Raw genomic sequence first — 15,921 nt, 5'->3', positions numbered from 1 at the left:
TCCAAACACGCAGGCATATTGACAAGAGCTACCAAAACTTGATCTTTCCTTTGCTACGTGTAAATAAATAATAAAAATACTACTTATTTATTTGATGGTAACAGTTAAAACCTTAATTTATTGTAATACATTAATCTAGATAGACAACATAGAGATACATATGTCCGAAAATCACAGACCACACACCCAAAATTGCCTCAATTATTTGATTTAATGTGTTGTTTGCCACATATTCAACAAACATCATAGTATTAATTAAAAAACGTAAAATAATTAATCTACAATAGTACTATATAATTGCACCAAATCTACACGTTATAAAAACAGGTGACAAGTGTCAACTGAAGCACAATTCATTGAAAAATTACAACTTTTTAATTAAATACACACAGAATTTGTTTTGTTCTGATTTGGATGATCGACAACATTTTAAGTTGCATTAGATTAACTATGGTGGTGACTAAGTGTAATTTTTCTTCATTGAACTTTAGTTTATTTGACCATACAATAGTTAATACTAGAAAGATGCAAAATTATATTGTGATTAGGCACAACTTACTTCGCGGATGTTCTGAGTAAATGAGATTGAACATGACCACATGGGCTAAGTGTTACTCCTAGATTACAAAGTCATATCACATCGGAGTGATTAGGCACAATTTACTCCACGGATGTTCTTTATACTCCCTCCGTACCATTCAAGATGGCCACACTTTTTAGTAGCACAAGATTTTTAGGAAATGTTGTTAGGTGGAATAAAATAGGGACGGAAAAAATAATTTAATATTTTAATAAGGAGAGAGGAAAAAGGGGGTTATTTTCAAAACTGGAAAGTGGTCATCTTAATTGAAACAAATAAAAAAGGAAATGTGGTCGTCTTTTATGGGACGGAGGGAGTAAATATTAGTAGTAGATTGCAGATTCATACCACATCAGAGAATAAACAAGTTAGAAAGCAATATATAGTTTGAGGTCTTTTGTAAGTGATCCAACAATAAATCCATGAATGCTTGATCGGAAACAGATAATATCATACTAATATGCAGTTGACGATCCTAACACTAAGTTTGACCTTAGGAGCAACTCTGGACATGGGGGTGACCTTGATAGAGAAAATGTCTGCTATATTTCACCAGTATTTAGGAATGGAAAATCGTGTGGATTGGATGATAACGACCCAATCTAATAAGACTAACCTGAATCCAACCTGTTAAAGAAACTGTCAAATTTAACACGAATCCAACATGCTACCTTCAAAGCCGAACACGATCCTCACTCGACACGATATAATATGAGAACGACACGATAACGACCCTGAACTTGTCTGCTACTCCCTCCGTCCCAGAGAATTCGTCCCAGTTTTCCATTTCGGTCCGTCCCACATAATTTGTCCCATTTCACTTTTACCATTTTTGGTAGTGGACCTCATATTCCACTAACTCATTCCTACTCACATTTTATTATAAAATTAATATATAAAGATAGGACTCACATTCCACTAACTTTTTCAACTCACTTTTCATTACAATTCTTAAAACTCGTGCCCGGTCAAAGTGACCCGAATTATCCGGGACGGAGGGAGTATATTTCAAATCGTGCAGATTAAGTGATAACGACCGAACCCAATAAGGCATAATAAGAACCCAACCTGCTAAGGAAATCGAACACGAACACAACCTACTACCTTCAACCCGAACTTGACCCACACCCGACACAATATAATATGAGTTGACACGTCACGATAATGGCACGAACATGATATTACATGATTAAAACCATAGTATAATACAAGATTTAACCTGATTTTTACACCTAATTTACATGATAAAAATCCGTTTTACATGATTTAAACATGATTTACAAGAAGTTAAAGAATTAAACTAAAGCATAAATTTTTAAAATAATATTATTATTTCTTACTAGGTTATTCGTGTTCAACCTAAACTCAACCGATATTATCGGGTTCTTAACGGGTCAACCTAATAAGGACATTAATTCAATAAGATGTGGTTCAAACTCATTAATTTCGTGCAAATTCATATCGGATTATTGTGTCACGTAAACAATTACCAGCTATACCAGCATACATCTTGTGTTGCTTCTATATAAAGGAAATAGTAACTTCATAACTAGCGTCTAGCGGACACATTTTTACCTATTCCATCAATAACTTCTAGCTGACTGTACAAACTAGTTTCGAGAAAAATCATAGAGTAAAAACTACTCTCTCCATTCCAGATTAGGAGTTAGATATAATTATGACTCGCGTTTTAAGAAAGAGTTTAAGTGTGTAATAAATGAAGTGAGATAGTGGGGTGTGTAATAAATGAAGTGAGATGGTGGAGTGTGTAATAAATGAAGTGGATTGGTTGAAGGTGAGTCTCTTTTGACTTTTTGGATTTAAAAGATGTTTATTGGTTTATTTTAATGTAGATAATGACATTTTGATGTAATTTTTATGAACAATAGGGTAAAATTGTATGACCAAATATGAAAAATTCTAAATGTGACTCTTAAATTGGAACGGACTTTTAGGGTATATAGTGACTCTTAATTTAGGACGGAGGGAGTAGTAGTTTTGAATATATTAACATACCCGCTCATAATAAATCACGGTGGTATTATTATGAAAGATCGAATTCTACGATTTTGATGGATGCTGCCGTTTGGACTTTGGAGAGTAAATTGATTTGATTGAATTAATTATTCTTGCATGCTAATTTTGTCACTAATAAATGTTTCATAAATTAGCATGGTAACAAATTTCATAAAAGTGATTGTCGTCTGATGGAACGTAAATTCTAGAGGAACAAAGAATTATGTAATTTATATCAAACGTTCGAATTTCTTCTAAAAAGATAGTACTGCAAGGCTATTTTCAATTTTCTGGATAAAATAGTATTAAATATAATTTAGAATTGAGTTGTGAGACTATAAGAGGTTGTTAGCATTAATTAATTATTTTTTGATTATTATCTATTTATGATTGAATTGTGGAAATGAATCTCATGAACCAAACACACTACATATTTAATGCTGAGATATAATCTTGCAAATCGAACGTCCCCTAAATATTGTGTGATATTGGATTCCAATATATTGGAATTGAAACATTGGAATATTTTCGAAAACAGGCCGAAACATAATAAAAATGATTAATATAAGCCCACTAAATTGATATGTAGGCCCAACCAGGATCCGACTTGTTCTTCAAGAAAAAGAAAGCGAACGCAGACTGCGTCAGTTCCATCACCTGCTAACGTAAATTCTATATCTATGTTTATCCATTTAATTGATAGGAGTATTACATACATGAAATTCTAATTGTTTCCAATTGAAAGGAATTTACTAGTTTTGTTTTCGCTCAGGTAGTAGTACGAATTGCGGAGAACATTCTATTGAATTCCGAAGTAGCTTCAGCTAGGTTCCCATCCATTGACTGAACAAATAATGATGGCAGATCATGAGAGTCTGACTCGTCTGAACTATTTCACGAAGTATGTATTCTCCATTTCAGTTCTTTGTCCATGGCCTTGTTGTGATTTAAACTTGCCTTTGATGAAGCAGCGATATTATTGGAATGCATAGATAAATTGATAATTTATCTATATTTGTAAAAAGGGGAAGTACTTAGTAGTCAGCACTGACCTATTTTACGTTGTGAATTTTGGTGTTTCACGCATCATGGGCTGAGCCAAGTCAAAACTTTGTTGAATAAAAATAGAGATGCAGTTAAAGTTTTATTCTATACTACCTCCATCCCATGCTACTCACACTTTTTTTGGACACTTTATTTAGAGAATGAGTAATTTGTGAAATTAAATTAACATTTTAAGTGTAATAAGGGAACACTTAGTTAACTCTAATATCTTAATTAAATACCCTAATTTTTGCTTAAAATAGAAATAGTGCAAGTAGTTTGGGACGGCCCGAAAAGGAAAAGTGCGAGTAGCATAAGATGGAGGGAGTATTTACTAAGGTGAGTAGGGTTGTGAAAGGGATTTTTGTTGTTGAACCAGCTTTCAGTATTACTCTATAGTGATTTCATTTACTCATCTCATCATATGAATAGTCCAATCACATGTTGCAATATCAATGTCTGGCTGCCTGCAGGTATGGTTTATCTAAGAGATACTACTGTAGCAAAACAAAGTCCACAAACTGTGTTAAGACTAGCCCATCGCCTGAACAAGCTGGCACTAATTGGAGATCTTTTCTAATTGTATGATTATGATATCGCTTTTTCCATCTCTTTCAAGATGCTCAGTATCTATCTACGTCATCAACGACTTCTTTATGAAATGCCTTCCTGTTAATTACCTTCATCTCAGACTTATTTGTGCAGCCTGGTTTGGCTGGTTTGGGTTTGACTGGAATTGGTGGGTTACTTTTTCTCTTTCACGATAATGATCAAAGGAGAGCAGTGCTTAAAGGTATTTGTGTTTTTTTTCCCGAATTATCAGTTTTAAAATGTACTATATGCATGTTCTGCTCTCTCTATATATTTCAAATTAAGACTTTTTATTCTGGAAAAGTTTGTTGGTGATGGAACAATCTAATTAGTTATAGATTGCATTGAATAGTTTTTTATTATTAAGCCTCTTTCCTTCGGATGATTTATCAGTAGCATGTTGTTTGTTCTAACTGTTAATTCATTAAAGAAACTGCATAGGATTATTGTTAATTGAGTTCCCTATTAGATATAAATTGCATTGGAATTTTTTTGGAACAGTTTGCTATTACACGTTACCTTGTTGGAATTCACAAGAACTTTGTCATACAATTAAAATTTGGTGGCAAATGTAGTCACTAGTGCATTGTCTTTTCCACACTGAAGTAAGAGTGTATGCTTTAACACAATCTCTTGTACTTGTAACAGGTAAGGGTGTAAAGTTTGAGCGAAGTGCCAATCAAGGGCCGATAATAGGTGGCCCTTTTAGTTTAATAGATACAGAAGGCCGCATTGTGACCGAAAAGAATCTCCTGGGGAATTGGGTTCTTCTTTATTTCGGCTATACATCCTCCCCTGATGTAGGGCCTTCAGAACTTCGAAAGATGGCCAACACAATTAACATCTTAGGTTCTACTCTTTTACCCTGGCTCTAATTGAATCAGCTATTGTATCAATGTTTTCGTCACTGAAATGTTTGACTTCACTGAAAGAATCGAAGCAGAATATCAAGGTCTTACCCATATTTGTCACCATTGATCCTCAGCGGGACACCCCCTCACATCTTCGTGCTTATATCCATGGTGAGTTATTCTTGTTTAGATTCTCATTCTCTTAACCACCACGAATTTTTGAATTACATGACCTTTAACTTTCTAATGTCCTTGGCACAAACTGCAGAATTCGACTCAAGAATAGTGGGTTTGACCGGACCAGTTACTGCAATAAGGCAAATGGCACAAGAATACCGAGTGTTCTTCAGAAAGGTTGATGAACAAGGGGGTGATTATCTTATCGAGTCTTCTCACAATATGTAATTCGCATTCTTCACACCTTTGATCCTAAATTTTATGATGCTAAATAATTCTTCAGCACCCCGATTGAACTGTAACTAACTTTTCTCTAATTATGAACAGGTACTTGATGAACCCGGGTATGGAGGTCTCAAGATCATTTGGCATCGAGTATAATGCTGAGGAGCTGTCTGAGGCCATAGCCAAAGAGATCAAGAAATCTGCTATTACTGAGCCGCGGAGTTGATATACTTGCTCGATGTTTCTACAGCGTAATGGCCTTATTCATTAGACAGCATTTTCTTTTTCTTTTTAATCTCCAAGGAAATTTCTTCGCGTTTAACTCTGTTTCCATTTATTCGGATGCATTCATTTTAAGAGCTATTTTGGTCTGCTAATTTGACTGTACTAACGGAGTTAATTTTGTGAAAATTGATAGTTATAATTACATTGGTACTACAATTCGAAATTGTCTGAAACATTTATATTTTGGTAACTCCTTTGTGAGGTAAGCTTGATTGTTCACTAATGGAGTAATACTTCAACTAATTTCTTTCTGTTTTTCTCATAGTTGATCAAATTTGTATCGTTCACAACTATAGTCGGAGCGAGTTACAAACAATACTCCTTCTGTCAACCAATATAAGGCCAATTTTGATCGTGCATGAGTTAAATTTAGGAAAAAGTGAGTGAAAAATATTAGTAAAAGCTGGTTGGTCTTACTTATTATTATAGTAAATTTGAGTGAAAAAAAGTTAGTGGAAGATTGAGTCTATTACTTAAATGTAGTAAATAAATATATGAGACATTATTGGTGGACAGGCGAAAAATGGAAAAATGAAACATTTATTATGGACGGAGTGGGAGGAATATTTGTATTACAACATCGTTAAATCCTTGTAATATGATCAATATGCCATCAAATATGTACTATTTGTATTTGACTCAGTTTTTAATGCAATGATTTGTTTGAATTTAGCAAGTCAAACTTGATATACAACTTCCATTTTGTTAACAGCTGTTAGTAAGGCCTTTTAATATATACGTGTGTTGACGAATCACACATATTAATAGACGTGAACTCCTGCTCTCAAACACTAGCATACCAACCAACGATCCCTCCTTCCTTTCTGTTTCTTGTACGTATTTTTTAATTCATGTCAAATAATTTTATATCAACAAAATATATATGCCTTGTCATGCCAAGACCCAGCATGTCTAGTTGTCTACTATCCTTCTTTTATAATTACTTGTATTTCATTTTTATTACCCTAGCTAAATAAAGCAGCGGATTAGAATAAGAAATCCAATTCCTCATTCACTATCTTTTTGGTAATAAATCTAGAGAATCTCATCCCTTCCACGACCGAGTCTTAAGGAGTCCTCTTTTTGGTCCCAAAAAATATCCATCATTTCACAAGAAGATAAAAAAGAAGTATCTCTCTTTACACATTTCTCTCTTTTCCTTTTACCTCCTCATTAGAGAGAGAGGGTGAGAGAGGGCAAGACCTTTGACTGCATACCTTATGTTTGTGTATGCAATCAAATAACATTCTCCTCTAACCCATCTCTCACTAACCCCCCCCCTTTTTCAAATCATGCACATCAACCACAATCATTCCCATTCTTCCTAATTTTCTCATCCAACATTCTAGATCATGGGAGACAACGACACTCCAGCCCCTAAACAATCCGGCTGCGGCCTCTTCCACCTCGTCTTCGGCCGCCGCAACATCCATACCACGCGCCGCTCCGCCTCCACCAGCTCCCTCCCGGCCCCCACCACCCGCGTCACCCGCTTCCCCAGCACCCCCTCCCAGAAAACCGGACCCAACGATCAAATTCCCGCCAAACGCCACCTCAGTTCTCCGGCAGCCAAAAAATCCAATGCCGCTGCCGCCACTGCCACCAAACCCTACGCGAAAAAGGCCATGCATGCCGGGCCGGGCTTCGGGCTTTCGGGCGAGCTCGACACCATGATCAACGACTACCAACGGGCCTCCCGGCCCGCGCTATACGGCAACCTCGGAAACCTCCGGCAGGCCGGAAACGGCGGCACCGCCGCGCCAGAGGCCCACCAGCCGAGCCCGAGGTACGCCACGAGCGTGATGGGCAACGTGGTGGCAAAGCCCGAAGCCAAGCCCGTGTCGCTGTGCCGGGCCATATCGACCCGGATGGACCCGGAGGAGCTGAAAATGCTCGGCAACGAAGACTACCGCAACGGCAGGTTCGCCGAGGCCCTGGCTCTGTACGAGGCCGCCATCTCCATCGACCCGGAGAAGGCCTCGTACCGGAGCAACAAGAGCGCGGCCCTCGTCGCCCTCGGGAAGCTTCTAGAAGCCGCCCTCGAGTGCCGCGAGGCCATCCGCATCGACCCTTTCTACCAACGCGCCCACAACAGACTCGCCCTTGTTCTCCTTAGGTTGTTGTTTTTGTTAATTGCAATTTGCAGACATAAAATTTGAAATGTTTCTTTAACTAACTCCATTGTTAATAGATTGGGAGAGGCAGAGAGGGCTCTGTTCCACTTCAAGCAGGCCGGCTCCGAGGCCGACCCCGACGCCATCGCCAGAGCTAAGCAGGTTTTGATCCATTTGAACAAATGCGGCGAGGCGAAGATCCACAGAGATTGGATCACGCTCTTGAAGGAATCAGCTCTTGCTGTCGACGCCGGCGCCGACTCTGCGCCTTCTGTATTCGGATTGAGGGCTGAGGCGTTGCTGAAGATGAACAAGCATGAAGAAGCCATTGAAACAATGGAGAAGAGCCCTGTTTTCGACGTCGATCTCTGCACCAAATTCTTCGGCCCTGTCGGGAGCTCGAGCTTGCTGGTATTCCAATCTCAGGTCCACTTAGCTGCTGGCAGGTTTGATGAAGCTGTGGCAGCGGCGCAAGCAGCGGTGAAGCTGGACTCGAAAAGCAAGGAGGCGGTGGCGGTGGCGAAGAAGGCGAGGACGGTGGCAGCTGCGAGGGTGAATGGCAACGAGCTCTTCAAGGGGGGGAGGTATTCCGAGGCGTGCATTGCGTATGGCGAGGGGCTGAGCCACGATCCGCAGAATGCAGTCCTGTTGTGCAACAGGGCTGCGTGCAGATCGAAGCTCGGGCAGTCCCAGAAGGCCATAGAGGACTGCAACTCGGCCCTCAGGGTCCGACCGTCTTACACCAAGGCTAGGCTGAGGCGGGCTGATTGCTATGGCAAGGTTTGTGATAGATTGGTGGCTTTTCTTTTTGTACTGAAACAGAGGTGTTGTGAATGTTTGTGTGGTTTTTGCAGATTGGGAAATGGGCGGCGTGTGTGGAGGATTGCGAGGCGTTGTTGAGGGAGAATCCGGAGGATGAGGAGATCGGGAGGATGATGAGGGAGGCGGAGGCGAAGCTGAGGAAGGGAGGTGGGAGGCAGGACTTGAACGGGGCGGGCGGGGACGCTGCTGGCTTGGCTGTGGTGGTGAGCAATGAGCATTTTAGGGATTTTGTGGCTTCTTCTGGTGAGATTTTCATTAGGCTTTTTTTTAAAGATCGGCTTGATTTTCTTGAATTTTTTGAATAATTTTGTTTTGTTTTGTTTAGGTACTTGTGTTGTTTTGTTCTCTACCAAGACAGCAGATTCAAGAATCTTGCAAGTTGTGGAGCAGCTCTATCAGAGATATCCATCTGTGAAGTTTCTCAAGGTTTGTAAGAACATTTTCGGGTTTTGATGCTTTCTCGATCGTCTTTGTTTGTAACGATGATGGATTCTGATCATGGACGACGACGATAATGTGGTTGTAGGTGGACATGGAGGATCACGCTTCCTTGGCAAAATCGGAGGGGGTGAACTCATTCCCGGCCTTCATAATCTACACGAACGGAACGAGGGCGAGTCAGATCGCAGGGGACAAGTTTGATTTGTTAGAGACATCGATCAAAGGTTGCATGAGATCGTGATCATCTACACAAACACGGGACAAATTTGAGATCAATGGGAGGAAAATTGATGCTTTTTTAGTAGGAAATACCACAGAAAGATTGATCTTTTAGGACAAAACAATGAACCATAGGATGTGAAGTGAAAGAAACATTTGCTTCTCATCATTTCTTGATTTCTTGTAATGATGCATTTGTGTTTGTCTAGAGAAAAAGAAAAAGGGACAGCATTCTTACACCAATCTTTGAAGAAATTCTTTTCTTTTTCTTCAGAAAAAGAAGTTTTGAAATTTCGAATATGAGTGGAAGTTTCCTTTCCCTCCAATTTCTTGAATGAGATTATGATAATTGATGTTTAATTTTGTTTAATCAATCATTAGTGGGATTGAAGGGCCTACTAATTATGGTTGTTAGGGTGCGTAACAGCTATACTTGGGTCAATTAGAAATTTAGGACATAACTTCCAGTGAAAAAGTCGGCAAGTAAAAATTTCATTTTTTCACTTAAGCGTGTCTCTGATTAAAAACCTAATTAATCGCGATTTCCTGTTGCTGATTATTTTAAATTACTACTTTGTCAAGACTTAGTTACTAGAAGAGTCATGATTGCCGATTTTTTTTTTTTTTGGTTAAAAGTAGGTCCTCATTGTTTGGTTAATTAATTTATGATATTGACATGTAAATTCCTAATTCTTCTTTACATTCTTTACACTAATATTAGCTAGAATCCACCTATAAATAATTGTTTTAAATTTGCAACTAACGAAATTTTGGTTCTAATAATATAATTTAATATAAATCTTAATTGAACAAATGAAATTTATAAGAGTTTGGTATATAATACTGTTGTTTTATAATCTAAAACGTGAGGCTATTTTGATTAACATTTGATAGTACCATTTAAGTAAATTCAAGTTATATTAGTATAAAATAGATCAATGTTTTAAAATTAATGATTCACTTAGAAAAAAATGGACGGAATTAAGACCGGATAGTTTGATTATACCAATAACACTGTTGTAAAATTAATTGCACGTTAACAAATGATAGTCACGTAAAATGTAGAGGAATGAATATCTATTACTGATAATAAATGATATGCGTACGAACCAAATCTGATAATTAAGGACCTAAAATTTAAATGCGTTAGGTTTAAGAGACGCGCGCGCTTTGTAGCCCAAATTTCTTTCTTACAATGATAGACTAGAGTCTAGACTATTTACCATATGAACCCCTTTTTGCAAACATTTCTATTGGATTGTTGGGTTGGGGTTATTCGAAGTTGGCCGTCCGCTAAGCGCATTTTGTTCTTTCAAAGCAACTCTGACGAATTGTTGAGTTGGTAGTGTTGTGAAGTCGGTGATCCGCTATCTTGGTTCGGGACTCTTGGAGTGTTTCCGGTGACAACAATGTGCTATTACTATGTATGGTTCCAGTGGACTGCTTGAATATTGGCGTTGTGCGAACTAAGCGGTTCGCTGTTTGCGGATCTAACTCCAACTTCTATACTTTGCATTTTTTGACCTCTTTCAAACCATTTTACCGTGAAACTCAATGGAATGATCAAACATCAATTTATAGGAATATAGACCAAAACATATTAAAATCGCGCAATACTCAATCAAATCAAATCAAATCAAGTCTAGCCCCTAAACATACGTAAAATTAATTATAATCAGCGGACCAATGACGTACTATTTCAATTTTGGTTCGTCCCTTCAAATTAGAAACTTTTATTTTATGACACTTTTTTCTCTCTAATAAAGTTGGACATATTTTCCACTAACAATATGTTAATAGTTTTTTTATTTCTAATTATTTCTTTAACTTTAAAAATATTGGATTACCAATGGATGACAATCCTTCGATAATTACCAAACACGAATCTCATATGGTTAATTTATTACATTGAATTTCATTACCTAGTTTTATGATGGAAGATGCCTAGAAAATCATCAAAAAAATATTGTAAAATCTTTTGAATTATCAATAGTAGTTATAGATAGACGGATAAAAACAGTGGTGGACGCTGGACGCAGGATTTTAGGACTGAGGGATCCAAATTATTACTAACAAATTATGATTTAATCACCGTAAAGAAAGCAATAGAAACTGCTGGCGGTAGAGTAGAACCCAAATCTCCAGTATGCAAATCCCATTCTAAACCATCTGTGCTAAGTAATGATCTATAAACTATAGTATGAATATATAATAATATAGTAATACCAAAAATAGCTGGGGTTTCCAAAGATCCCCATGTACCAATGTAGGTCCGCCGCTAGATAAAAAACTATTATATGAAGTAAGTTTATTTGATGGTACAATACTTAGTTGTCAAAGAAGAATGTTATTAATAGCAGCTATTACAATACTAGTATCGCTTTTTAAACAATGTCAGCTCTTTAGAAAAAATGTTATTAATAGCAGTTATGACAACACTATTACGTACCGCTTTTCTAACAACGTCATCTCTTTCTACGTCGACTTTGAGCACATCCAACTTTATTGACTCGCATAATGCATTATGCAAAAACTCCACAACCTTACTAAAACTTACAAGATAAGTACGACTAATATCAGCTCCTCAAACTCCCATATTCACTCACACACTCGTCTTGAAGAATGAGCGCTGATCCCTTGTTGTAATCGAGCCATTTCTTCACCACAAAATGCTTTTGGGAACACGATTTTCCAAGTGCTACAGAGCTTATTTCAATAAAGTCGCAATACCAATCATCATAACCGCTTATCACGATTATTATGCTGCATACGGGCCCACGTAAACATGGGCCTTTCACAGAGAAGAGGTCCGTTTCTCCGACCTTAAAGTAGTTGTGGGTTGAGCCCATTAAACCCCAATCTTTGAGGTTGCTGATGGAGAGTTCGTCTTTGAAGCTGTCGCCGACAAAGAGGCTTACGTTAGCAGTAGTGCCGGCCGACGGAATATCCGCGGTTTGCACATAGATGGTGTAAATACAGTCCGACGAATTCGCCTGAATGGAGAATTTACATACTCAATAAACGGACTATTATTTTTATTTTACATACAAATGAGCATATATTTAAACGCAGCGTCACGAAAGACTTGAAACATTAAAAAAGCAAACCATTTTTTTATTATAGTATATGTGAATTTAATGGAATTATAAATCGATCCATGGTCTTTAGTTTTGACTTATTTTTCTTATGATTTATATATCATACAAACTCCCAAACCTAATCTCATACGGTTAATCAGAAAAAATATTATTATACATATAAATAAAAATATATTTAACACGGGGCAACATTATTTTATACATAAAATCTCATTGACTAATGCGTCAAGAGAAAAAATCTAAAATAATAACATAAAATAAAAGCGACTTACATTAGTGTAGATGATGAAGGATAGGAGGAAGAAATTGAAGATGAGATGTTTGATATCCATGTTTCTTCAGACTTCAAATATTCCTGTTTTGCGCAACTCTTGGAGTATATATAATTAGATATTTCCCCTGTAACTATACTCATCAAAATTTGAATATATTGAGATTGAAAATGAACCAGAAACGTCGCATTCTATATAGATAATATAGATTTTTGTCAAAAGGTAGTCCACATATTAAGTATTAAAAAATTCTTATGTTTCATTTTGTTGAAGGATACATATAACAGCTCCAATTTTAGTTTAAAGTCCGAACTTAGTTTTCAACCTTAAAGTATTGCTTTGCAATACTTTGTAGTACTATTACGTAAAATCTTACTTATTTAAAATGAGGTGAAATTATTTTGTCGTATAATTGGCCTTTCGTTATTGATGACTTATTCAAAGAATTAATATCGAATATTGTATAAACAAGTCCTCATTATACAGTGTAGACTGAAAAGATGTACAATACAAAGATATATATAGAGCATGTTCTCATTTTATTCTAGCCTGGGTAAAAGGAATAGGCATCAAACATGATAAATACAAAGGTATTCAACATTGCAGCTGAAACTGGAAAGGATATATCCAGAGGAAGATGTATTCAAAATGTATTCAATTTTTTTGTCGTGAGATTACAGAGAGAACACCAAAATATATGCTACAAAGGGAAGTATCTAGAAAGGCTTAATCAACCTTACAAATTCTGTAACTGAAAGATGATTAAAACAACTAGTTGTAACTGAAAGTAACACTTCATGCCAAGCTCTCTTCATGTTCTCTTATGGTCACTTCCTTGTTTCATATCTTGGTGTCAATTGGCTCAACAACAGATTCGTTAACACGCCCCCTCAATTCTAGCGTGGACCTTGAAATTACTCCCAATTTATTTCGCAGCCGCGCAAAGAATTGTTTACCCAATGGCTTGGTAAGAATGTCCGCCACTTGATCAATTGTCGGCACATGTCTAAGCTCAAGTTCTTTTCCTATAACCTTGTCCTTCACAAAGTGAATGTCAAGCTCAATATGTTTTGTTCTCGCATGCAACACTGTGTTCGAAGCTAGCGCGATGGCACTTAAATTATCAACCCAGATAACCGCTGAATGTCTTGGCTTGATCTTCAGTTCTGTGAGCAATGAGTTCATCCATGAAACCTCTGAAGCTGCGTGGGTTAAGCTCCTGTACTCTGCCTCCGTGCTGGAACGTGAGACGACCGATTGCTTCTTTGCACACCAAGATATCAGGTTCCCTCCAAAGTAAGTACAATATCCACTAGTCGATCTCCTGTCGTCAACATCAGCTGCCCAATCCGAATCAGAAAAAGCTGTTATCCCTCCATCAGTTCTCTTAATGTGTATACCATAGTCAGGAGTGCCCGCAAGATATCTCAGAATCCGCTTCACAGCTTTCCAATGCGAGTCTAAAGGCGATGCCATATACTGGCTTACCTTATTCACAGCAAAGCTAATGTCTGGCCTGGTTATGGCTGCATATTGTAGCGCTCCAACTGTGCTTCTATACAATTTACCATCAATGGTGGGAGCTCCAACGTTTTTGCTCAACTCACAACTTGAGACCATAGGTGTTGGACATCCTTTAGCATCTTCCATCTTGACTTTCTTTAGAAGATCTTTGATGTATGTGGCTTGATTCAAATGTAGGCCCTGGGAAGTTCTCGCAACTTCAACTCCTAAGAAATGATTGACCTCCCCAAGATCTTTTAAAGAAAAATGATTGCTAAGCTGATCAATAACCAATCGGAGAGAAGAAGGAACATTCCCAGTAATAAGCATATCATCGACATATATTAATATGTAGACTACCTCGGTGTCATTGCAGCGGAAGAAGAGGGATGCATCTGCTTTAGACTGTTTGAAGCCAAGAGAGAGCAGAACAGAGTGCACAGTATAAAACCAAGCCCGAGAGGCCTGCTTGAGACCATAGATAGCCTTATTCAATTTGCAGACCAACAGGGGAGAACCTTGTTCGAAACCCACAGGCTGCCGCATATAGATGTCTTCCTTTAAGTCCCCATGAAGAAACGCATTATTAACATCAAGGTGGGTAATTGACCAACCTCGAGACACGGCAATGCTAAGAATCAACCGAATGGTGGTTGGTTTCACAACCGGACTAAACGTTTCATTGAAATCAAAACCTGGTTGTTGGGAAAATCCTTGGGCAACAAGGCGAGCTTTGTACCTTGCTATACAACCATTGATGTGCTTTTTAATCTTGAATATCCATGTGCAACCAATGAGGTTCTTACCGGGAGGCAAAACAGTAAGTACCCAAGTCTTATTCTTGAGAAGGGCAAGAAACTCTTCAAGCATTGCTTGCTTCCAAACAGGTATGAGGAGAGCAGCTAGAACAGAAGAAGGAAGAGAGACAGGGAGTATAGCAGCATAGGCTTTGGGTTTAAAAATGCCGGCCTTTGAACGAGTGACCATGTGATGTGTACGAGTGGTGGCTGGTTGGGAAGTATTTTGTGAAGACGAAGAGGTATTTTCTGAAAGTGCAGAGGGTGTTTCTGAAGGTGCAGATACAGGAGGAGAAGATTGTGAAATAAGTGGTGAGGATATTTGTAGAGGAGATGAAGTAGGAGCAGAGTGTGTGTTTGAAGATGACTTTTCAAGAGGGAAAAATTGTGAGGGAGGAGAAGGTGAAGTCCAAGTAAGAGGACTAGGCTGATTTATGACAGAGGAAGAAGACATTGTTTTTGACCGAAAAGGGAAAACAACTTCATCGAACAAGATATCTCTAGTAATGATAACTTTACCACTAGGAAGGAGGGCTTTGTAACCTTTATGAAATGGACTATAACCGAGGAAAGTAGCAGCTGCTGATCTTTCTTGAAGCTTATGCTTATTATAAGGACGAAGGAAAGGATAACACAAACACCCAAAGACCTTGAGACTATGGTAGTTTGGTTTAGAATTGAACAATTTTTCAAAAGGAGAAACATGATGGATTATCCTTGATGACACAAGATTTATCAAGTAAGTAGCAGTCACAAAGGCATCATCCCAAAATCGATGAGGTAGACCTGCTTGATTCAAAAGAGACAAACCCATTTCAACAATATGTCGATGTTTCCTCTCGGCTAGACCATTTTGTTGAGGGGTATACGGGCAAGATAAAGTATG

The 15,921-nt window shown here is 37.9% G+C and overlaps 3 protein-coding genes across 3 annotated transcripts; 2 read left to right on the top strand and 1 right to left on the bottom strand.

Moving 5' to 3' along the window:
- The first annotated feature begins 3,421 nt into the window (after positions 1-3,421).
- LOC125216420 (protein SCO1 homolog 2, mitochondrial) lies at positions 3,422-5,861 on the top strand. The gene is made up of 7 exons (XM_048118130.1): positions 3,422-3,497; positions 4,114-4,222; positions 4,346-4,433; positions 4,880-5,080; positions 5,164-5,253; positions 5,351-5,483; positions 5,587-5,861. Exons 1-7 carry the CDS (start codon positions 3,451-3,453, stop codon positions 5,708-5,710), a joined length of 792 nt encoding a protein of 263 aa, XP_047974087.1. The 5' UTR covers positions 3,422-3,450; the 3' UTR covers positions 5,711-5,861.
- Positions 5,862-6,901: 1,040 nt separating this feature from the next.
- LOC125218365 (inactive TPR repeat-containing thioredoxin TTL3-like) lies at positions 6,902-9,821 on the top strand. The gene is made up of 5 exons (XM_048120022.1): positions 6,902-7,885; positions 7,961-8,663; positions 8,738-8,948; positions 9,031-9,131; positions 9,232-9,821. Exons 1-5 carry the CDS (start codon positions 7,122-7,124, stop codon positions 9,385-9,387), a joined length of 1,935 nt encoding a protein of 644 aa, XP_047975979.1. The 5' UTR covers positions 6,902-7,121; the 3' UTR covers positions 9,388-9,821.
- Positions 9,822-11,644: 1,823 nt separating this feature from the next.
- Positions 11,645-12,855, bottom strand: LOC125202020 (PLAT domain-containing protein 3-like). Its single transcript, XM_048100331.1, has 2 exons — positions 12,736-12,855; positions 11,645-12,358 (listed from the first exon to the last, which is right to left on the bottom strand). Exons 1-2 carry the CDS (start codon positions 12,793-12,795, stop codon positions 11,942-11,944), a joined length of 477 nt encoding a protein of 158 aa, XP_047956288.1. The 5' UTR covers positions 12,796-12,855; the 3' UTR covers positions 11,645-11,941.
- Positions 12,856-15,921: the final 3,066 nt, after the last annotated feature.

Source organism: Salvia hispanica, chromosome 1, assembly GCF_023119035.1.
Source record: "Salvia hispanica cultivar TCC Black 2014 chromosome 1, UniMelb_Shisp_WGS_1.0, whole genome shotgun sequence".
NCBI lineage: Eukaryota > Viridiplantae > Streptophyta > Magnoliopsida > Lamiales > Lamiaceae > Salvia > Salvia hispanica.
The sequence above is the reverse complement of the archived record's forward strand: the minus strand, read 5'-3'. Positions and strand labels throughout refer to the sequence as shown.

Excerpts from the sequence above, each read along its gene's own strand:
- LOC125216420 (XM_048118130.1), top strand. The coding sequence starts at position 3,451 with ATGATGGCAGATCATGAGAGTCTGACTCGTCTGAACTATTTCACGAA. Across the intron at positions 3,498-4,113 it reads CGTCTGAACTATTTCACGAA|GTATGGTTTATCTAAGAGAT; the intron begins GTATGTATTCTC and ends GGCTGCCTGCAG. Across the intron at positions 5,484-5,586 it reads ATCGAGTCTTCTCACAATAT|GTACTTGATGAACCCGGGTA; the intron begins GTAATTCGCATT and ends AATTATGAACAG.
- LOC125218365 (XM_048120022.1), top strand. The coding sequence starts at position 7,122 with ATGGGAGACAACGACACTCCAGCCCCTAAACAATCCGGCTGCGGCCTC. Across the intron at positions 8,664-8,737 it reads GGGCTGATTGCTATGGCAAG|ATTGGGAAATGGGCGGCGTG; the intron begins GTTTGTGATAGA and ends TGGTTTTTGCAG. Across the intron at positions 9,132-9,231 it reads CATCTGTGAAGTTTCTCAAG|GTGGACATGGAGGATCACGC; the intron begins GTTTGTAAGAAC and ends ATGTGGTTGTAG.
- LOC125202020 (XM_048100331.1), bottom strand. The coding sequence starts at position 12,795 with ATGGATATCAAACATCTCATCTTCAATTTCTTCCTCCTATCCTTCATC. Across the intron at positions 12,359-12,735 it reads CCTTCATCATCTACACTAAT|GCGAATTCGTCGGACTGTAT; the intron begins GTAAGTCGCTTT and ends TTCTCCATTCAG.